Source organism: Tamandua tetradactyla, chromosome 26, assembly GCF_023851605.1.
Source record: "Tamandua tetradactyla isolate mTamTet1 chromosome 26, mTamTet1.pri, whole genome shotgun sequence".
NCBI lineage: Eukaryota > Metazoa > Chordata > Mammalia > Pilosa > Myrmecophagidae > Tamandua > Tamandua tetradactyla.
In genome coordinates this window covers 26252344-26276498 of record NC_135352.1, presented here as the reverse complement: position 1 = coordinate 26276498, position 24155 = coordinate 26252344, and the positions used below count along the sequence as shown (strand labels likewise).

The following is a 24155-nucleotide window of genomic DNA, read 5'->3' as shown; positions in this document are numbered from 1 at the left end:
TTTTTTAATTTAAAATATTTACTCAACAGATATTAATTAAGAACCTAGTACAAAACACTGCCCTAAGAATTGGAAATACAATAATGACAAACATAGGCATGCTTCTGACCATAAAGGTAGTACATTTATTATGAGAGATTATCTATTAACAAATAATTACAAAATGTGATATAAATTATGAACACATTAGCAAACAGTGTTGTGTTAAAAAATAAAGAGACAGGGATCTGTGTTATAAGAATGTTCTGGAAATTTTCTAATCAGGTAATAATTTTCAAAGGCAAAGTGAATTTGCTTTTTTCCTTTTTAAATTAGAGGAGCTGTGGGTTAACAGAAGAATCATGTGTAAAACACGGGATTCCCATATACCACCCTATTATTAGCAGTTTGCATTGGTGTGGTGCATTTGTTACAATTGATGAAAGCATATTTTGTGACTGTACCATTAACCATCCTCCATGGCTTAAGGTTCACCATTTGTGCTGTGCAGTTCCATAGATTTTTCAAAGAAATTTTTATTCTAGTAGTATATGTGCAACCTCAAATTTCCCCTTTTAACCATGTTCAAATGTATAATTCAGTGATGTCAGTTACATTCGCAGCATTGTGCTTATATCACCACCATCTATTATGAAAACTTTTCCATTACCCCAAACATGCTATTTCCATCCCTTCCCTTGGTAAACTTATATTCTAGATTCTGACTCTGAGTTTGCTTATTCTTAGTATCTCATCCTAGTGAGATGATGCAATATTTGTCCTTTTGTGTCTAGCTTATTTCATTCACCACATTGTCTTCCAGGGTTCATCCGTGTTGTTGCATGTATCCGAACTTCATTCTTTTTTACAGCTGAATAATACTCCATTGTGTGTGTATACCACATTTTTTATCCGTTCATCAGTTGATGGACACTTGAGTTGCTTCCTCCTTTGGCAATTGTGAATAATGCAGCTATGAACATGAGTGTGCAAATATCTGTTTGAGTCCCAGCTTTCAGTTGTTTTGGGTATTTACTTAAAAGTGGGATTGTCAGGTCATATGGTAATTCTGTACTTAGTTTTCAGAGGAACCGCCAAACTGTCTTCCACAGTGACTACACCACATTATGTTCCCACCAACAATGAGGAAGTATTCCTACTTCTCCACTTAAAATTTTCCTTGTTTTTAATAGTAATCGTTCTAGTGGGAGTGAAGTGTTATCTCATTGTGGTTTAATTTGCATTTCCTTGATAGCTAATGATATTAAGTATCTTTGCATGTGCTTTCTGGTCATTTTTATATCTTTTTTGGAGAGATGCCTGTTCAAGTCTTTTGCGCATTTGTTAATTGGGCTGTTTGTCTTTCTGTTGTTAAGTTGAGGAATTTCTTTATATATACTAGATATAAATCCTTTATTGGATATGTGATAGCCAAATATTTTCTCCCATTATGTAGGATGTCATTTTAATTTCATGATAACATCCTTTGAGGAACAAAAGTTTTGGATTTTGGTGAGGTCCCATTTATCTGTTTTTTCTTCTGTTACTTGTGCTTTAGGTATAAAGTCTAAGAAACCGTTGCTTCACACAAGATCTTGAATATGCTTCTCTACATGTTCTAGAAGTTTGATAATTGTAGTTCTTATATCAAGGTGTTCATCTATTTTTAGTTGATTTTTGTATTTTTAGTTGCTATTTTCAAATAATTTTTTATCTTGACTTCTTCTAATTTTTCCTTACTCTAGTGTATAGAAACATGATAATTTTGGGATGTTAATCTTATACCGTAGCCATTTGCAGAATTCATTTATTAACTCTCAGAACTTTGTTGTGGATTTTTCAGGGTTTTCTCTATGTATGATTATGTCATCTACAACTAGGGAATATTTTGTTTCTTCCTTTCTAATTTGGATGCTATTCATTGCTTTTTCTTGCCTAATTGCTTTGTCTGGAATTACAATACAATGTTGAGTAGCATCTGATCTTGGTATATTCTTTGTAGGGAGGCTTTTGATAACCAATTCAATCTCTTACCACTTATTAGTTTGTTGAGATCTTCTATTTATTTTTTTTTGAGTCAGTGAGATATTTTGTCTGTTTCTAGGAATTTATCCATTTCATCTAGTTTATCTAATTTGTTAACATATGATAGTTAATATAATCTTCTTATAGTCTTTTAAAATTCAGTGGAGTGGGCCATGGTGGCTCAGCAGGCAAGAATCCTTGCCTGCCATGGCAGAGGACCTGGGTTCAATTCCCAGTGCCTGCCCATGTAAAAATAAAAAAATAAAAAAAATAAAAAAATTCTGTGGAGTCAATAGTAATGTCCCGTTTTTCATATCTGATTTTGATTAATAGTGTCCTCTCTTTTCTTTATCACTCTAACTACAAGTTTGTCTATTTTTTAAATCTTTTCAAAGAATCAACTTTTGACTTTGTTGATTCTGTATTTTTGTTCTCTATTTCACTTATATCTTTGTCATTTCCTTCTGCTTGTTTTTGGTTTAGTTTGCTCTTCTTTTTCTAGTTAATCCAGTTTCGAACTCAGGGCTCTGATTTGAAATATTTATTTTTTAATATAAGCATTTACAGCCATAAATTTCACTCTTAGCACTGCCTTTGCTGCATTTTAATATCATATTTTCATTTTCATTTGCCTCGAGATATTTCTTAATTTTGTTTCTGTTTTCCTCTTTAACCCATTGGTTGTTTAAGAGTACATTGTTTAATTTCTGCATCTGCATTATTCCCATTTCTCCTTCTGTTATTGATGTCCTCATTCCATTGTGGTCAGAGGTGAAACAGTATGATTTCAGTATTTTTGAATTTATTGAGACTTGTTAGGTGACCTAAAATATGCTCTACCCTAGAAAATGATCCATGTGCACTCAAAAAAGATGTGTATCCTATTATTGTTGAGTGAGGTGTCCTATAAATGCCTATTAAATCAAGCTGATTTAGGGTATCATTCAAGTTTTGTAATTATTTTTTGTTCTTCTGTCTAAGTGTTCTGTCCATTATTAATGGTGGTATATTAAAGTCTCCTGGTATGGGTGGGCCACAGTGGCTCAGCAGGCAGACCTCTCACCTGCCATGCCAGAGACCTGGGTTCGGTTCCTTGTACTTGTGCAATTAAAAAAAAAAGTCTCCTAGTATTAATGAGGAAACATCTGTTCCTTCCTTCAAGTTTGTCTGTATTTGCTTTATGTATTTTGGGGCTCTGCTATTAGACCTCTTTATTAATAGTTAGTGACCATTTTTTGTCCCTTATAAAATTTTTTACTTAAAGACTATTTTATCTGATATTATATAGCTACTCTAGCTCTCTTTTAGTTACTCCTTACATGGTATAATTTTTTCCGTCCCTTCACTTTCAACCTGCTTATGTATTTGAATTTTAAGTGAATGTGTTTTAGATAGCATACAGTTGGGTCATGCTGTTTTATCAATTCTACCAATCTCTGCCTTTTGACTAGAGAGTTTAATCCATTTACATTGAAAGGTCACTACTATAGTGCAGGATTATCTTCTGACATATTTCGATTTAGTCTTTGTATGTGTGACACCTTTTCTGTCCCTCAATTCTTCCATTAATGCCTATTTTTATTTGATTTTTTGTATTGTATAATACAGAGTTTCATTTTTATCTGGATATATTTTCCTTATAGTTACCATGGGGTTAAAATTTAATATCCTAAATATGTAACACTCATATTTTATTTGATACCTACTTGATTTCAAAATCATATGCATAAATTGTTCTTATATGTCTCCATTCTCCTGCATTTTTATACTTTTTCGTTGCAAATGATATCTTTGTACACTGTATGTCCAAAGTCATAAATTTATCATTTTTATGCATTTGCATTTTACCACCTTTGGAATCTAAGTAGTCGAGTTACATACCATACAATACAATACAATAATATTGCCTTTTATAATTACCCCAATAGTTATCTTTACTGAAGGTTTTTATTTTTTTATGCTGCTTTAAACCATTGTCCAGTATCCTTTTGGTTCAGTCAGAAGAACTTCCCTTAGCATTACTTGTAGGGCAGGTATAGTGGTAATGAGCTTCCTTTGCTTTTGTTTTCTGAGAATGTCTTAATTTTTCCCTAATTTTTAAAAGAAAACCTCACTGCATATAAAATTTTTATTTGGCAATTGTTTCCTTTCAGCACTTTAAGTTTTTCAACCCACTGCCTTCTTGCCTCCATGGTTTCTGTTGAGAAATCAGCTCTTAATCTAATAGGATCTCCTTTGTTATATAACCTGTTGCTTTTCCCTTGCAATTTTCAGAACTCCTTCTCGTGCTTTGTGTTCAAAAGTTTGGCCAGTATCCGAAGGGCATATTTTTCTTCAAGTTTATCCTGTTTGGATTTCTGTGGGCTCCTTGGGTGTACATATTCACATCTTTTGGAATTTTGGGGGGTCATTATTTCTTTGAATATTTGTTCTACTACTTCCTTTCCTATCCTTCCCACATACCTTCCTCAGTGCATACATCAGTATTCTTGAAGGTAACCCACAGGCTTCTTAGGCTGTCTTCAGTGTTTCTTTGTTGTCTTTAATCTTTTGTTGCATGCTATACATGTTAATATTTTAAAATGTTAACTCTGGGATTTATTCTCTGAGATGTGTGTTTGTTGAGTTTTTATACCGTTGGTGATATGACCACGATTTTCTTCGGTGTGAGAAACTGAGAAAACCAAACAAACCTAAGCAAAGAAAAAACAGAAAACACCTTTCACCATCTTTGCAAATTGTCATTGCCTTGGCTGGTGCTCTTCAACGGAGTTCAGCCCTCTCATCAGGAAAGCCAGCTGAAGGCAAATCAAAGTGCGGTGCCCTCCCTATGTTTTATGGACCTATGTCTTGTCCTGGGCTTGTGCTTGCTAGAGGCCTTAGGAGTTTCCATGTTAAAAGAATTTGACAGACACCTATACTTCCCAGGAAAGAGGCTCCCTCTCCCTGATGTTCCAATGCAGGACTGAGATCAGTTAAGCCTTTGCCCCAGGCTGCTCATCTCAGTTATTTCTTACATAGTTTCCTTCTCTCAAGTTGCTTTTGCCTGGAGGGCAAATTTTGGGAGGGAACATACGGGAGATGAATTTCCCAAATCAGTCTTTCCCAGCAGGAATCAGACCAGCGACCCACAAGGGTCTGAGCTATCTAGGGAGGGATCAGGAGCTGTTTCTACAGTTCCCCAAAGCTGTGCTTTTTTGACTCTACATCTGCATATGTAACCCTTCAGCTGTCCTGCACAGCTCTGAGGAAGGGCACCGTCTTTAAGTCTCCTCTGCTGCCTTTGACTACGGTGGGTTGGAACACCCTCAAAACCAGGCTCCCAGCATTCCAAAGCGGCTAATCAAAAGAAGTCATCAATGATTGGACCCCACCCCACACCCCTCCGTCCCCTGATCTTGGAGACTGGGTTGTTATGTCCCTCGCTGTTGCGAGCAAGCTATACCATCAGTGGGATTGGTCCCCACTGCTGCCTCCTGTGAGGGGGGGGTCAGCAACAGTAACCACTGCATGAGAAAAGTCAGTAACTGGTATTTGCCGTATTTACCATAATTTACCAGCTTCTTCCTCTTGCTCTTCCCTGATGCTGTTCTACTGGACTCTGGAATTTCACAATAGTTCATTCAGAAAATCTCTGCCTGTTTAATAGTTGTTCCGGTGGAGGGACTGATTCCTCGAGCTTCCTACTCTGTCATCCTCCTACAATTCTTCTCAAAGGACATTTTCTTATAACAGGATCTTAACTTGGAAGAGATTAAAGTTTAAACTAGAAATTACTATTTTATTTCCAACTCAAAATGTAATGAGGAGACATTGTTTTAGATACATGATGCCAGTGTTGGCATTAAATGTGTGATTATTGAAAAACAAGATTTGGTTGGAAATATATGTCCATTTATAACTTAGTTGTACTCATAAAGCACCTATTGAAATGCATTCTCTTTGTTATAAATTTTGGTTTAAAACATATTGAAATTAATTTGTAAAGTCAGATACATTCTAACACTGACAGATCAAGTGGTTAACAAGTCAATAAATGTTAAATGAGTGAGATCTTTCCTTGACTAGGCTACAATGGAGGATAGCATAATCTCCTGGCCGTAGGTGAATAATCCACAATTTGCATTCTGTGAGTTTAATTGCGTTTCTTTCTTAAGTTCCATGCATTAATTATCAATAATTAATGAATCCCAGGTTGAATAAACAATGTTATCAATTTAATAAATATTAAATGATTGTACACTTAGTGCCAGACATTGGGTAGTCCACCGAGAATAAAGGATGACATGGTTATTTGCCCCCAAAATTTCTTAAGATCTGTTCATTTAAGCCACCTAGTAGCAGGTTTGACCAAAGCTTAATTGGAGAAAATGGTTCAAATGAATAAACAAACAACTATGTTTATGAGTTTTAATTCTTTTCCTCACTCAATGAATATTTAATGAGCATTCTTAAAATTCCAGGCATTGTTCTAGAGATTAGAAATATATAAGAGAACAAGACAAATTCTTTGCCACATAGGTCATACATTCGATTTGGAGGTGAAAAACACTAAGCAACGAATACAATATATGTCAGGGGTGAAATGAAGGAAAATGAATAAGAGTTGGAATTAGTGAGGGCTAGGGGCTAAGATGAAACTCTGGGAAGTTCTCTTTGTTAGGATAACAATGGGCAGAGACCTGAAGGAAGTGAGGGACCCGCCATGCAGGAATCCAGAGAAAGAGATCTAGGAAGAAAGAATAGCAAGCGTAAAGGTTGGTCCCTGCTGTTTCTTTTTTCCAATACAACATGTAATTAAGAGTGTCTTTAATTGGTCTGTTATATAATGATTGCATTCTCTCTACCAATTAAACTTTTTCTCATTAGCTCATTCAGGTATCTAGTCTATTGAGTATACAACTAATGTATTCCCATATTTGAAAAGACTGCAAAAATAGCACTTGAAGATTATGAATTTTACTGACATTAAATTTGTTTTCCTAAGTTTCACCAAACAGTGCCCTGAATGTTAACAGAAAGCTTTACTGTATGTTTGCAGGAGTCTAAGTTTATTGTTGAGAAAGAAAGAACAGGAAATTTTAGAACAGAGTTAAGTAGCTAGTATATTTTCAGAAGTATATACTATAGATTTTTATATATTGTATTATGATATATTAGTCTGTGTCACATTCCAAACAGAAGCACATGACTGTCCTTTAAATCATACAGGTTATCACTGAACGAGCCAATGAAATGGAGGCAGGTGGAGGATATAGAGATAAAAACAAACGCAGGGCTTTCCTTGACTTGCTTTTGTGTGCAACTGATGATGAAGGAAACAAGCTAAGTCATGAAGATATTCGAGAAGAAGTTGACACCTTCATGTTTGAGGTATTTTATAATGCTATGTTATTTGCAGTTATGACCAAATAAATTCCAATCAATTTAAGAATCTTTAGCATTATTTAAAATTTTTTAGTCAAATTTTAATGTAAACTAATATAACCCAAGAATATTTTAAAATTATAATTCAGAAACACAATAAAATTTAAGAAAATGACTGAATACCAGATAAAATTCCTTCTTTAGAAAATGATTTTTCTAGTCGTAGGTACAGCAGTAGACACATTTTCCCTCAAAAAACAGCCAAAAATTGCTCTCCGTTCTCTATGTTGATTTCTTCTTCCTTTTAACCGCTGAAACCTGCAAGTCCATTTCTTCACTCCTCTTTTATTTGAAATTCTAGAAAATGCTATCATGAGCTGCTCTAGGTAAAGAGGATAACACAAACCCTCCACTATGTACCCAGCTGGTAACTTTAATGGGATTTCTGGTCTTTAAATTCTTTAAAAAGTATTTTTTACAAAGATAGTTCTAAATATTACATGAAATAGTATAATCCCTCTGGAAGTGGATTACCAAATAAATATGAAGAAATGCTTTTAAAAAGCATCATGTGGTAATAGCCTTAAAGTGGAGGAAAGTGAAAGGCTCATGTATTTTTGGCTGTGTTAGACATCATTTTGGTTGCTCTGCCTCCAGTAGTCAGTGTGCAGTGCCAACACACACACATCTTTCCTGGGTGCACAGGGCTCTACCATGCAGCAAGAAGAAAGCTGTGTTACAAGTCCGTGGACCTCAACTCTAGTTTTGTCTATCTATGGGCTGACTAACCATATGAGATAGTTCCAATCTGTCCAGGTCTCTGTCATAGTTCCTCTATGACTAGGTCAGTGGCTTTAAACATCTATTGTGAACAGAAGACTTTATTAAAAAGAAATGTTGTGCAGAAATAGATATCTAAATTAGCTAAAAAGTGAAGAGGTAATGCAGTGTTGAGTGTGTAGGTGCTGGGGCCAGATCCCAGCTCTAACATGTACTAGAAGTGTGCCCTTGGTTCTCTCTCACATAGTTGTTCTGGAACTCAGTGCCCTCCTTGTCCACGTGGGAAATAAACAGCAAATGTTGGCTGTTATAGTTATTATTTGAAGTGAAAAGACCTTCTCTCATCATCACCCCATGTGTATGCACACACACTCATGCATACACATACACATGGGTACACATATATCAAATGATGTACAGACGCACGTAGACATGTTCACAACATGTACAAACATGCACAATATACACCAATACAATACACATATATGTACACACACACACATACACACACACAACCATCCCTTCGCAGTGACCTCTCATTTCCATGAAAACAAAAAACCAGATGATCTTTCTTCCAGTGCTAACACTCTTTGAAGTTCCAGTTTTTTTCTTCCTCATATTGACCACAAGCATACCATATTGACAATAATATTGTGGCTTCCTTCACAAGGTAGTCACGAGTTAATGTTAACTTCACCTCTTTCAGGTTTTAGACCTTAGGTATTAAGGTTTTTTTTGTCCCTCTGCTATTCCACCAGTGCGCCTCTATAAACTCTGTGCTTATGTTTTGCTTAATGTTGCTTTCTACATATAGCCCACAATGAAATAGTAAGTTCAAGAGATTTATGTCTTACCCATTTGGATCAGAAGTACACTCTTAAGTTCAAGAAAAGCTATTAAAAACTATTTAGCAAATGAACTTCCTTATGTGACCCAGATAACTGAGGGAGATAGGAGGATCTCGTTTTGAGTTCAAAGCATTTTTCTATAAAAGAACCTCAAGTGTGAGAAAATGCAGTGAGGCGCCACTGTCAGAAAATTGTCAAATGTCTGTTTAAAAAATTGTAGCATAAACCCCAGACAATTCAATTTAGGAACTGTTTAATAAAACAAGCACTTCTGAGAATTCTGGCCTGAGAATGAACAATTACAGCAATCACTCGTGTCACAGAAGGAAAATGGAAAAGAAAAGAAAGATCTTCCATGGAGGAAATGGTTTGTTTTCTGTCAGTATTAGATTCTTAGTGTTGCTATAAAAAATTACTGCAAGCTTTGTGGTTCAAAACAACAGGAATTCCTTTTCTCACAGCTCGGGTGTTCAAAAGTCCAAAAATCAAAGTCTTGGCAGAGTTGGGTCCTCCCAGAGGCTCTGAGGAAAGAGCTGTCCCATGCTCTCTCTAGCTTCTCTTGGTTACTGGCAGTCAGCATTCCTTGGCTTGTGGCTGCATCACTCCAAATGCACTCTCACTTCATCATCACGTGGCCTCCTTCCTGTGTGTCTTTCTCTCTTCTCCTCTTCTTATAAAGACACCTGTTACTCGATATAGGTCCCATCCTAACCATTATGACCTCATCTTGACTAATGACATTTGCAAAAGACCCAATTTCCATATAAGGTCACATTCTGAGGTTCTGGGTGGACATGAATTGGGAACAGGGGAGGACACTTTTCAACCCACTGTGCTCTCTTTTTTCGAAGTCTTATCCAAGGATCTATATATAAGATTACTATTGACTTTTTCCAAATACATTATTTTATTCCCAAGAATTCACCATTTTTGTGTATGGAGATGTTCTGACAAGTTGAGGTTGGAGCTAAAAGGCCTGAAGCATCGACTGGGCAGAGGGAAGTGTCCATGGTATTATTGTTAGGACTAGATCTGGAGACTCCTCATCCTGGACTGCTCACCCCACAGCCCAGTGTCAGAGGGAAGTCAGCATGGGCTTTGCTTTGTCATCACATAATCCAGGAGGTCATTTACTGCTTCTCACTCTGCCTCCTACTAAGCTGTTTGGTCCTGGGAAAGCTATTTAATTCTGTTTTTTGTTTTTTTTTTTTTTGCCTTTAAATCTCTAAAATGTGAATTATGATAAGTACTTCATGGCGTTTTTGCAAAGATTGACTATTTTTTGCCTAACACCCAGCAAATATTAAATGAGTTATTTATCAGTTTCTTGAAGGGGAGAATATTACTCAGAATCCCACATTTATTCCCTGGTGTCCAGCATAAGCAGGTAAAGCATATATTATGAGTGGGAGAAGGTAGAGAAGTCATGACATTTTGGCTCATGAAACTCAAACCTTTTCCCCTTAACTGAGGCCAGCTCTCTTAGTTCCCTTGGAATACCCCCTTGTTAGTACATCCCGGCCACTTCCTGCTGAGTGTGCAACCTTGTGGAGCATTGAAATGAGCTCTGTAAGCATGAACCTCCACTCCTAAAGGATTGTGTTGTTTTTCACCAAAGTGAGATGCTGTATGGAATTAATTTGCTATATTTTATAGTCACATTGCAGATGTCAAATCCTGAGCCAACTCAAGCGAGAGTTATTATAGTCTTCTGAACAAAAATCTTCTTTTTGAGCTATTTTTTATTTACATTTTTAGGGTCACGATACAACAGCAGCTGCAATAAACTGGTCCTTATACCTACTGGGTTCTTACCCAGAAGTCCAGAAAAAAGTGGACAGTGAACTGGATGAAGTGTTTGGTATGTGTGGCGCCTTCACTAGTTACACTGTGGGTTCCCAGACCACAGAAGCAAAGGTGGTTCTGGCTCATTAAGGACATGCAGTAGGACTTATTCTAAAGACACAGTAAGAAAGCAGGAAGGCTCCCAGATGGAATCCCTGCCAGTACCAGATTCCTTTGCAAGACCTCATCCATTCACTCTCAGGCATTCATTAATCACCTGGCATGTGGGCTTGGTGCTGGAGACGCAGAGATCAATTTTATTGTCCTCAGGGGTCTAAGTGCTTAATAAACGGAGCAGACACAAGGACAGAAAGCATTACATGATAGGCTGTGCACTTGAGCGATATGAAGAAGGTGTTTTTGAGAGCACAGAGAAGCAGGTGAAACTAGTCAGAGGGGACAAAGAAAGCTGTTTCATGTAAGATTGCAAGGGCCACACATGAGAGAAAAGATGTGTTAAGATGATAGGGGATAAATTTTTGTGTGTAGTAAGCATTTGGCAGGTAAGGAGCTCTGGGCTGATGCCAGAGGCTCTTGCTTTCTTCTTCGTATCACCTGTACCATTGTGTTTGTTTTTTTGATTCTTGTCTCCATTATCCTGTTCGTCTTCTAGCAGGAGGAAAGGGGGGGGGGGGATGGAGGCTATATTAGTTTCCTGTGACTGCTATAACAAATTACCACCAGCTGGTTGGCTTAAAGCAATTGAAATAAATATCTCACAATTCTGGAGACCAGAAGTCTGCAATTCAGGTGTAGACTGGGTGAGCCACACTTTCTTCAGAGGCTCTAAGAAGGAATCTCTTCCTTGCCTCTCACTTTCTGGTGACTGCTGGTGTTCCTTGGCTTGTGACCGCATCATTGAGTTTCTGCCTCTGTTTTCATGTCACCTTGTCCTCTTTCTCTGTCTCTCTCTTATAAAGATATGTGGGAAGGTATTTAGGGGAATTAAATCTGCAAAGAACCTTTTTCCAAATAGGGTAATGTTCACAGGTTCCAGGGATTAAGATCTGATCATTATTTTAATTCTCTTAATCAGATCTGGGGCATTATTGGCCAATCACAGAAAGGTTATGCTCTGTGCAACCAATTTTACCTTTTTTTAAAAAACAAACAGTCATGTCACCTTGTTCCCCATCGCTGAAAGGTAAATAGGAAGAAGGGGTTTGGGATAGTTAAGTCAACCAAAAATGAAGTGCTTGTTTCAGCTTCATGGAAGAAAGAAGGGGAGAAAAAGGCATTCTAGAAAGAGGAGAAGCAGATGCACAGTGACACAGGGTGGAAAAGTTTCGAATGTGGAGGGGGAAATAGTGAATAGTGAGGGACAGCTAGAATTCAGGACATTTAGTAGAATGTACTGAGACATGAGGTTAGAAAATTGGTTTGGTGTTCAGACTGGAATCTGAACTGGAATTTCATATGAAGAACTGAGACTTTATTTTGGGAAATGGAGACCATCTAAACTTTGGGGCTCCTTTTCTATTATCATTTTAATTTTTTCCATATTTGTGTTAATTTCTCTTAGCTTGCTTCTTGTGGGTCAATTTGGTCTTCTAAAAAGCTCACAAGTTCTTTTGGAATAGGTTCACATCTTTTATATCATGAACCCCAATATTTCCAGCTTATTTCTGGTCTCACGAATGCTTTTTGATCCCACATAATTAATAATAATCATTCCAGCTAGAACATTTCCTGTCCTTTCTATTGTGCCTGACTTTTTCGTTCACTCCATTATCAGTTCTACATTTTCTGAAGCAGCTAATCTTTGAGCAATGAGATGTAAATACTGACGACTTTTGTTATTTTAAAAAATTGAGGTAAAACTCACATAGCATAAAGTTTACTATTTTAAGAAAGTGTACAATTCAGTGGCATTTAGTACATTCAGGATGTTGTGCAACCTTCACCTCTATCTAGTTCCCAAACATTTTCACCATCCCGAAAGGAATCTCCATACCCATTAAGCTGTCACTCCTCATTCCCCCTCACCCCTGCCCCAGTTCCTGGAAACCACTGATCTACTTTCTGTTTTTATGGATGTACCTATTCTGGGTATTTCATACAGATGTGCATCATACAATATGTGACCTCTCGTATCCAGCTTAATGTCTCTTGTTATTTTGACTGTGCATAATATTAGAAATTTTCCTTTAGCTGTGAAATTTAACATTCAGTGTTTTGATTCATGCATTCTTCTTAATGTCTTCGCCCCCTCTCCCCCACACACACACCCAGATAGGTCTTTCATTGTCATTGTCTATGAACTTGTTTTAATCAGGGAATTCTGATCGTCCTGCTACATTAGAAGATCTGAAGAAACTTAAATATCTGGACTGCGTTATTAAGGAAACCCTTCGCATTTTTCCTTCCGTTCCTTTCTTTGGCCGTAAGCTTAATGAAGATTGTGAAGTTGGTAAGTATACTGTCATTTGAATATTAGGGAAAGTAGATTTTTTAATGTCTGTCTAGCTTGATTCTCATGATGCATTGACTCTGTTTTGGCAGCAGGTTTCAAGGTTTCCAAGGGCACTGAAGCACTTATTGTTACCTATGCACTACATAGAGATCCAAAATACTTCCCAGATCCTGAGGAATTCCGGCCAGAAAGGTTCTTTCCAGAGAACATGCAAGGACGCCATCCATATGCATATGTGCCCTTCTCTGCTGGGCCCAGAAACTGTATAGGTTTGTATCCGTCAGAATTGGTTTGAGCATTCAGGTCCATGGTAGTGGATTTCTCGCAGTAATTCTTTGAGCCATAGTGTGACATGACTCATATCTAAGTCTTAAAAAGTGATTTCCTTTTTTTCTTCACTTTACTATTCTTTGTAGTTTTAAAATATTATTATTATAACGTATAATCGGTTTCATAGCAGAGCATTAAAATGCTATAGATTTGGGGGATTAAAGAAGAATATAATTTATTGTGGTAGAAAACTTATTTGTATGATAATTTTTCTTTGTTGCTTTTACAAAACCCAAACAAAAAAATGCTTACCACTGGACAACTGAAATACTTAAAATATTTCAGGAATCACATATACTTTTGGCTTTAGCACTTTACCATTTATATAAATGTAAATGCTATCATTTATGTAAAATGTGAATTACATAACCACAGGCATTAGTAAAATGAAGCTAGATTGAATTGGGCAAATCTGAAGTATATTCAGTGATTTTATAGTAAATTAAATGAAAGACCCAATAAGAAATCAGTCTACAGCAGTGATTCCCAAGCTTGAATGAGCTCAGGATTCATCTGGAGTATAGCTAAAATGAAGATGCCCTGGCCACACTCTAGCTGTACAGATACATTGGTGGAGGTGGGTGGGGACACAGGAAGTTGCACTTTTAGCAAGCATCCCAAGTGATTCTGCCTCTCTTAGTGCCTACTATGAAAATATAAAGTTGCTTGCTCTCTCTCATAGGCCCTGTTATTTCTCACACTTGAAAAATATTTATGATTAAAGTGATGGTATTTCCGTTCATTTGAAGGTCAAAAGTTTGCCATGATGGAAGAAAAGGCCATTCTTTCCTGCCTACTGCGACAGTTTTGGGTAGAATCCAACCAGAAAAGAGAAGAACTTGGTCTGGCAGGAGAGTTGATTCTTCGTCCACATAATGGCATCTGGATAAAGTTGAAGAGCAGAAATGCAAATGAATCATAACTATACTATTGGGCTGTGGTGTGTGCCCTTCTCAAGAAGAAGGTTTTTAAAACAAAGTTGCCATTTCCAGTTTATAGATGATGAGTTCCATAATCCTTGTCCCTAGACCTAATTTTTCATGTCCCCCTTTACTTGGGGCTCAAGTCTACCGAAAGGAATTTTTGTACTTTTGTCACCACCGTGGATGTTGCCCTCCTCTACTCTTGGTCCCAAAAGTAAAGTTGATTTAGCTGATGTCAGTAGGTGAATAAGCAGGTAGATTTCCCAACAGAGACATTTAGGCCAATTCAATTTCATTTGACAGATCCAAAAGGTACAATTTCATTGACGTTCTAGATTTAAAAAAAATAGAAGCACACATACACACACACACACACACACACACACACATATATATAAATTGATAGGGTGATTAAGTACTTTGACTTAGAGGGCTTACAGTTTTGAGTTATATTATTGGCATCAGTTATGAGAATAACAATTATAGTACATTTAGATTTCACCATCTAGAGCAAATCATTTACTTGTTGACTTACAGGTTCTGTTCCAGTTTCTTTCTTGACTGTGTATGTATGGCAACCATTTCATGATTCATAGTATCACTATTACCTTATATATCATATATTATTAAGAGAGATTCCCCCTTGGTAATCCCCATTCCTTTGCTGTGCCTCAGAAAGGGGATCAATGACTTTCGGAGCTAGAAGGAATTTAGGGTTTATTTAGTTACACTTCCATGTGTTAGAAATAAGGGAACACAATCAATGATTAGGTAAGTTTTGCCCAAAGTCATTCCATTAGATGGTGAAGGGCTGGATACAGAGAGAGGTTTATACTCCAAATGTCTCTGCTCTGAAGTTGATACATTTTTTTTTACAATAGGCTATTGCTTTATGTAGCTCAGGTCTCTGCCTAGATATGTCAACAGAACTCAAGTCTTCTGCCTTTGATTTGGCCCTATTTCTTCTGAAATTCTTCTGTCTTTAGGGCAAAAAAAAAAAAGAAATCATTCATCTATATGTAGTAATGGAGTAGTACGTCATTTAGTTTAGGGTTTGCTGATAAAGTCAGCCCTCCAAACATACCCATCAGTCTGATAACTGACACACAGTCCACGAACTTAAATTCCATAGATAATACTTCGACCTCTTCACTCAGTGCCTTCTACAAACTTCTTTTAACAAGAATGCTTTTCCAGTGGATAGAGGTGAAGGCAGCACTATACTGTAAGTGTAATCAACAATGCTAAGTGTGAGTGTGGCTGAAAGGAGAAGTCTAGGGTTGTGTGTGTCACTGAAAGGAAAGCTAGAAGAAAACATGGGACTGTATAACATAATGAAACCTGTTTTAGATGATGACTGTGGTTAACTGTACAAATATAACAAAGTTCCTACATGAAAAAAAAAAAAAAGAATGCTTTTCCAACTTTCCCAAAGTAATGGCAAATAGAAGCACACATTAAGAGAATAGAATATGTACTCTTCAGTGGACATCAAAGGAAAAGGTTATGAAACAAAACCCACTGGGCAGATACTTCAGCATGTGGTATTTAGGGCTGGATCAGCAGCTTTCTGCACTTTACACCCCAAACAGCTCCAGTGCATACAATTCAATCCCTAAATTGCTGAGAAAACAAGGAAGTATTTGCTACAGTTGAACAACAGTTCACCAAATGGTTAACCTTGTTTTCTGGAAAGTGGGAAAAATGAAGCAAAGATTGCTCCCAGATGATTTAGGATAATTGTGGTTTTATTCATAGAAATCGGTATTATTTCTCAGTTTTATGTATTTAAATTTAAGCTTAGCCTCTTTTTTTAGTGATTAGACATAAAATTAGATGAAAAGTAAAACATTTCTTAATGTTACCTTCTGTTTTCACATCTTCATTTGGCCCCACAATAATTTGTGATATATGTTTTCATTGATAATTCATTTAAATCATGTCAAAATTAGACTTGAAATATTATGTCATGTTCTGCAGTATCAACATGCAGATGCTGATTTTTTTTTAAATAAGAGGAGGGATGAAATACCTATTTGTATACCTTATTACCTATCCTATTCTTGCTTGAAAGACGTATCTCGAGAAAAATAAAGAGATTTTACACATGGGTGCTGCATCTTATTTTAAGAATCAATGTCAGTTTGAAACATCTTGATAACTTGAAAAGATAAATTAGTGGGTGGCTGATGTCTAATGAGTAATGAAAGAAACAACATTTTAGAGTTTATGTCTTTGGTGACACGAGGTTTCTGATAAACTGTTCCTTATGTTATTGTCAAAGACTGATTTCAAGTTTCCACGAATCTGAATAATAAATAAGAGGCGGAATAGAAACATCACAGCAGTTTGCTCAGCTGATAGCAAAATATGAACTCGCCTAGGGTTTCCTGGGAATCAGTAAAAACCACAGGCATCCTTGGGATCCAGGTATTTGCAGTTGGGAAACCTCTCCAGGTGGCAGACTATTGAGTTGGTGCCCCAATCCCTGGCATAGACAATTGAAGAATGTCAGTTTTAAACCAACTGATGTGATTCACAATTAAGAGGTGCTAGTCAGAAAAAGAGCCTTATCTCTCATGTTTTTATCTAGAAGATCAAAATGTCTTCTTTCCAGCATCTAGTGGGATCACTGTGGCAGATACATTTTTTAAATTCCTGATCTGCCTAGAAAACCTCCCCACTCTTTCTAGGAAGAGCATCCTCATTTTTTAAATGATTGCATTCTAAATTCTCCCTTTTCTCCTAGTCTCCTCACCCCTTGCTTCCTCAGCACATACACACTGAATGTAAGCGGAGATAAAAGGTTTCTAGGGTGATTCCTCCCCTTTTGCTGTAAGTTGATGAATTCCAGCAGAGGCAAATAAGAGTTCTCCCTTTACCTTTTTCCAGCTGATATTGAGTAAGGGGCAGTTAAAATCCTTTGGAGGACACTTCAGGTTTGTGAGGCTTTGGATCAATTGGCAGGAGACGCTCTGGAGCAGCTGCTAGGAGTCGGAATGAAGCTGATAAGAAGCAGCAGAAGTAAGAACTGGAGAAAATCCTGGAGGGGTTTCAGTCCCATGTTCCAGGTGATTCTGAGGGCCAGCTCCTTCTTGCCCATTTTACTGTTAACTTCCTAATGTTGAATCCCTACCTTGGGATCCATTTTACTTAGTTTGGTTGAAGTCCATGGTCTTTCACTTTTACCTAAAAGCAGCTCAACGTTGGTTATGTTTGCTGTGGGATGAAAAAGGGACCCCATTCTTTGGGTATGACCTCATGTCTTCACACTCTTCTCTTTGTGTTCTGCAGTCACTCTCCTTCAGGTTGGAGCATCAACACAGAACATATGTCTTCTAGTTATGGAAATGCAACAGAGCTTGAGTAAGTGCAATGCTATGGTCTTTCATAAATGAAAGAATAGTAAAGGTACAGTGCTTCATTTTAGAACCTAGTAGTGCAACCTAGCACATCAGTCTAGTTTCTCAGCTCCAACCTGTTATATCACTAGACTGATTAGTCTGTTTTTCCTGTGCTACTTTGACCAAGCTCTGCTTGGTTTTTCTTTTGTTTAGCTGTATTGAAAATTGTAGAAAAATATCTCTTGTCTGTAGTTACCCACAGTGTACTGGTGACATTATTTCTGCAGTTTCTTATCTAAAGAGATCCATCAAATGGGTTATTTATTTATTTTGGGCAAATTCAGGGTTTAAATTATCTCCCAGTCTTTAGCTGTTCTTATTCCTGATGTTCTGGTCCTAAAAAGGACATACCAAGGCACTTCGTTTCTCCTTCCGACCATTGTCTTATCATCAGTTTCAATGCGGTTCACATTTACTGAGCTCTTCCCTTCTTAATACTTCTCAACTTAGGTTTCATGGGAAGGTTTTCTGAATAACGACCTTATGATACATTTTTCTGTCCTTCAAAAGGGTCATATAGACAGGAAAAATCTGTCACAATATTTAGATGTGATCAAGTGTCTTATTTTTATAAGTTTTAAGTATTTTAAATGCCATAAATAGTTAAGGTATATGATGTATCGTCATGATAAAAGATATGTAGGCGCAGAAGAAAAGCCTACTGGGCACTCCTGGGAATGGGACTTAACTCTTTTTTACTTGCATCCTTTGCCTCCTTTCTTACTAAAGTCACTCCCAAGTTTTCAGTTTTGGGCTTATGGAAGTACAGTAAATTAAGATGTCTAAATCACTCAGTATAATTAATTTCTTTTTATGGGCACATCATTGTAGGAGTGTGATTGTGCTTTGGTCTTTTCAGTTTTATATGCCTTAATAAATTGTAAACACAATCAACATTGTGAAGCCTGAAAACCAAGATCTAATGACGCAACATTGATGCCGTTGGACAGAATCTCAAGAGAATATCTGTTTCTACCAAAAAACATTCAGTGGAATCACAGCCAACCTGGCTTATTAATCCAACAATCACTTTCAATGCCACCGAAGGCCAGCGCTCATCTTAGTTTGCAAGGGTGATAGTGACTCTCATGTGTGAATTAGATGGTTCCCAACTGTGAATAAAGAGACTATCCTGTCTTCAATCTAGTGTGTTTGAAAATCACATACTTTATAGACAGTGACCCAGTATGAACATATAATTCAATATTCATTTATTTATTTATTCATCATTTCACATATTCATCCCATAAATATATGTCCAGCAGTATTCAGGGCTCTGGAGAAATAAAGCAAACAAACTGAAGTCCCAGCTCTCATTGATGATACCTCTTGCAAAGTAGTAGGAGTATTAGGAGCATAAAAACAATATACAAACCCACAATAGGTTACAGATGTCAGGCAGTGATGAGTATTGTGAGCAAAATTAAAGCCTGATAAATAGACAGGCATAATGGAGCAGACCCTTTTAGATGGGGTATTGAAGAACAGCATTCCAAAGGAGGTGATGTTCGAGCAGAAGCCAGAATGAAATGAGCTGTGTGGGTAGCTGGGAGAGGGGCATTACAGGGAATGGGGCAAGTACAAAGGACTTGAGACTGGAGAATGTTTGATGTGCTCAGAGAACTGCGATTAAACCAATGAGACTGGAGCAAAGTAAAGAGGGGAGAAATTGCGAGGAAACAAAGGCAAAGAATTAGCTCGAGTGTGTGTGTGTGTGTGTAAGGGAGTGGTCTAGACCATGCAGCTTCTTATATTAGAATACTGGGTTTTCTTAAAATATTATTTGGGGTTAACTTCCTGGGGTCCCACTATAATATAAACATACTAACATTACATGTGAATTGTAAGCTTGTAGAGGACAGTGGCAAGATGCTCACCAGTCCCATTTCCTCTTCCTAAATGACAGCAGGACTACATTTCACAGCCTTTCTGACAGTTCAGTATGAGCCAAGGGCCTAAATTCTGCCTATGGAATGTGGGCAAAAGTTCTGACTATGGAATGCAGGCAAAAATTCTGACTACGGAATGCAGGCAAAAGTTCTCGCTATGGAATGCAGACAAAAGCCTGACCATAGAGAGCCCTGTGTGCTTTATCTCTCATTCTGCATTGACTGTGGAGGCCAAATGTTGAAGGTGGTGGCACTGCAAACATGAAAGGAGCTTGGCTCCCTGGATCCCCACTGGAAAAGTCAAGAAGGACAGCCACCCAACCCACATTGGATTGCGATTCTGAGAAAGACAGACACATTTTTTTAGCTGAGTGAAATATTGTGGTGGTTTCTTATAGAATTTGCTAGTATCACTCCAATATGCAGGGCACGTGTAAGAGGTTATCAATTTTAACATCCCATTTTCCCCTTTTAAATATAAAATCATGCTGTTTTATGTGACTTCATACGAGAACACGGAAAATCCAAGATTATTTCTACTCTGCTATTTTCCTCCAGTCTTTTCTGTATTACCCTTCTATTCAGTGATTAAATCCTGTTATTGGGAATGTAAGTACAGGAAGGTGCTAGATAGAAAAATAGGCTGCATTGCTAACGATATTTAAATTTTCTTATTCTTATTTCTTGAATTAAGGGCTAAGTCCTCTATCTTTATTCTCTAATGCTGTCCACAAGGAGCACGCACAATCCTCACAGAGATATCCTCCAGCAGTGCTACAGGAGAGCAGCAGGGAGAGGAGGGAGGAAGCTGTTGCAATAATAGAGGGGAGAAAGGAGGATCGTGGCATGAACAGGGTCACTGTGAAGAGGTTCCCTCACAGTTAAAAGATTTCCTTCATCCTGGTGCTGCTCATTTCCTTCGTGTGTGTGTGTGTGTGTGTGTGTGTGTGTGCGCGCGCGCATGCTGGATGGCAGCGATCACATTCCACTCTTTCCATGTGAGTATCCCGTTATTGCAGCACCATTTGTTGAATTGGTTTTTGTTTGTTTGGGGAGGTGCATGGGCCAGGAATCGAACCTGGGTCTCCTGCATGGCAAGCGAGAATTCTACCACTGAGCTACATTTGCACCCCCTACCCATTTCCTCTGTGGCTGGGTCTCTCCACTTAAGCCCCTGCACAGAAACTGCTGTCAGAAAAAAGTCTCAAGAGTCAGGCAGACTGACTCTGCTCCTTCAGGGTGACATTAAATCAAAATGATACTGCAACTCCTTCACCTCACAATTGTGTTGGTCTCTTTGTGGGTGCTGGTGGGGGTGGGGAGGAGGCACTGTCCTTCGCATGGTCCACTCTGGATCCCAGAGCTGCCTTTTGCTAAATGGGCCACTTTGTGGATCATTCCAGAGCTGCAGCTGGTCTTCATTCCTTCCCTCAACCTCAAGCCATGGGTCTCCATCGCCTGCACAATTATCTAAGAAAAATGTAAACATCAATAAGCACAAGGTTGCTTAGAATAGCATCCCTTAGAGTTGCACAGGGAATGGTCTAACCAATCCTTATGTGGCAGCACTGATAAGATTTTCACTATCAGCCCAGCAGTCTTTTCACTGGATTAGAATTCTTTTCTCACTTACACACACACATACGCAATTCCACTTAGACAAAGTCTTTATGAGTCATAGACTTTATTGAAGGATTGGGGAATAGAAACTTGATGTCTCAGTAATATATATATGTAAAAAAAAAATCCCTCAACCATTTCCAACTGCTTGGGCTCCAGCATTTGGTGGTTTGCTCATGTCCCATGAGCAACTTCCCTCCAGTGTCTTTCAATTCCTTTCAGAGAGTGAGTTGACCCTCCCTTTATTCTGCCCTCTCCTTCCAGAGATTACCTGACCACAAGGACATGATAGCTGGTGTGTTAGGAAATACATTTTTATACCACTATAATCCTCACTGAGGTGCACTGAAGAGGGCAGAAACTGAAATATGACCTTCCTAGGGATACTTAATGTCCTAGCAGAAATCTTTCAAGAATCAAAAGTATATCACCAAAGACTTTCTCAGTGAATGGAAGCTTCTTTTCTTAGTGAGCAGCACAAGGTTGATTTTGTCCCTGTTTCTCTCCTGAGGGCTTATGTATCTCCTGGCCACACTGCAACTTCGTCAGGCAATCAGTCACAGCTGTTTCCTTTTTGGAAACCACAGGTTCTTTTGCAGGTCCCACGGCAGACCACCACTTTGCCTTTGGCCCATCCTCCCCACCCAAGACTCCCAGGGCCTATCAGGGACCCTCCCTCCTTGCCTCAACTCAGAAGTGTCCAGCTCCAAGCCCCCTCACTCTCTCTAGGACATCGTCAGTTCAGATAAGTATTAGCCTCTGTATTAATTTTCTCTTCTGCATAACAAATTACTATAGTCTTAGTGGTTTAAGACATTCATTTATTATCTCACAGTTCTATAGGTCAGAAATTTGGGCAGGCTTCACTGGCTGGTCTGCAAAGGGTGTTTTGTAAACCCCAGATCAAGGTGTGGGCCACACTGGCCTCATTCAAGTGGTTGGTAAAATTTAGTTCTTTGAAGTTGTAGGATTGAAGTCCTGTTTTCTTGCTGGCTGGTGGCCAGGGACATTCTCAGTTCCTGGAGGCTGCTCTCAGGTCCTTGTTCCATAGCCCCCTCCATCTCAAATCCAGCAGTGGAGAGCTTCTCTTGTCGAGAATCTGTCTCATGCTGTAAATGTCTCTGACTTTTCCTTACGCTAATATCCAGAGGGAACTGTCTGCTTTGAGAGGGCTCATGTGATTAGACTAGGCTTGTCTGGATAATCTCCATTTTGATTAGCTCAGCGTCAACTGAATAGGAACCTTAATTAGACCTGCAAAATCCTTTTTGCCATGGAACATAATGCAATCACGGATGTGATAGTTCATCATATTCAGTCTCTGGGATTACTGGGGAAGTATTAGGGAACATTCTAGAATTCTCCTTTCTGCCTCTTTTCGACTTAATTCTGATTCCATTCTCTTAAATGGACAAACACATTTGGGGCTTTATTGTACTACTAGAATATAATTTATATTTCACTACAAGAAAAATTTCAAGTCAAACACGGAAGCATTTAAATAGGCAAAACCCGTAATTTCACCTTTTAGAGAAACACCCTCTGATGGCTTCTACTGTAATCTGGAGGAAGGGTATTTTCATCTTAATCATCTTTTCTCCTGTTGAGGCTGGTAGCAGATGGAATCCAAGGCTTAAATTATTTAAATTATTTTATATTGCACAGAGAAGAGGTTTCTCTTTTGTTGGTAACTGGTACGCCAGTTGATAGCCTAAATCTACAAGGCAGTGCAGTATACATTTTTGAAATACACCTCTTCATTATAACCAGAAAATATTTTATCTGCAAAATTATCCTACATTTCTAGGAAACACAGTTATGTGTTGTAGTAACATGCATAAAATATTTATTGAAGATTCAGCTCCCCCTAAATCTAACTTTACTCCCCAGAATGATGTACCAAATTTCTAAGAGGGGCAAGAAAACAGAGGAGATTTAGTAGGCAAATGATTATAATCTCTAAATATTTAAAAAAGCATAGGAAGAGTCATAAATTATTTTGTGTGGTTCTAGTAGATATATCAAGGACTAAATAATAGTGGCTGCAAGGTGGTATATTTTAGGATAAAGGGAGACTTCTTTAAAACAAATGAAGAGGAAGAAGGAAAAAAAGAATTGGAGTTCCTTAAGCAGGAATGTACTCTTGAAAAACCAGTGATTTCCCTTCAGTGAAGCATCCTGACAGGGAAGGCTAAACTCCACACAATGAGTGGTTTAGCACAGGTTTCTCCAACTTTTTCAGTAAAGGGACAGACGGTAAATATTTTAGGTTTTCAGGCATACAGTCTCTGTTGCAATTATGTGTTTGCAGGGCAAAAGTGGCCATGGACAATCATAAATGAATGGGCATGACTGTGTTCCAATAAAACTTTATTTACAAAAACAAGGGCCAGGCCAGATTTAGTCCATGGGCCATGTTGATCCCTGATGCAGTAGGTTTCCTGAATTGGGTGGGTAGAAGATCTAAACATCAATTAAAATCTCTTCCAAATGAAAAGCTTCAGTGTTATATTATTCTTTGACTTGAGTACAGGAAGGTATAAACGGCATTTACAAAATTTCCCTCCAGGATGAGCTGTTCATACCCACCTTTTATTCAATTGTGCCTCCAGGCAACTCAAATGGAAAAACTCCAAAACAGATAAACTCTAATCTATCCAACCTCAAATAACCGGGATGTAGTGAATATTCCAAAGCGCCGAAACTTGGGCACGAATTGTGTGGCCCTAGGA

General features: G+C 38.0%; 1 protein-coding gene across 2 annotated transcripts in view; it reads left to right on the top strand.

The window, feature by feature from the left end:
* The window catches only part of CYP4V2 (cytochrome P450 family 4 subfamily V member 2), a 33545-nt gene extending 16925 nt beyond the window's left edge, over positions 1-16620 (top strand). Inside the window, exons 7-11 of one of the 2 annotated variants that reach the window (XM_077144319.1) lie at positions 7216-7377; positions 10758-10860; positions 13120-13254; positions 13350-13526; positions 14337-16620. In XM_077144319.1, coding sequence (XP_077000434.1) covers positions 7216-7377; positions 10758-10860; positions 13120-13254; positions 13350-13526; positions 14337-14509 — 750 coding nt within the window. In that variant the 3' untranslated portion in view covers positions 14510-16620. Of the gene's footprint in view, positions 1-7215; positions 7378-10757; positions 10861-13119; positions 13255-13346; positions 13527-14336 lie in introns of both variants that reach the window. The other variant, XM_077144318.1, reaches the window with a different exon arrangement.
* Positions 16621-24155: the final 7535 nt, after the last annotated feature.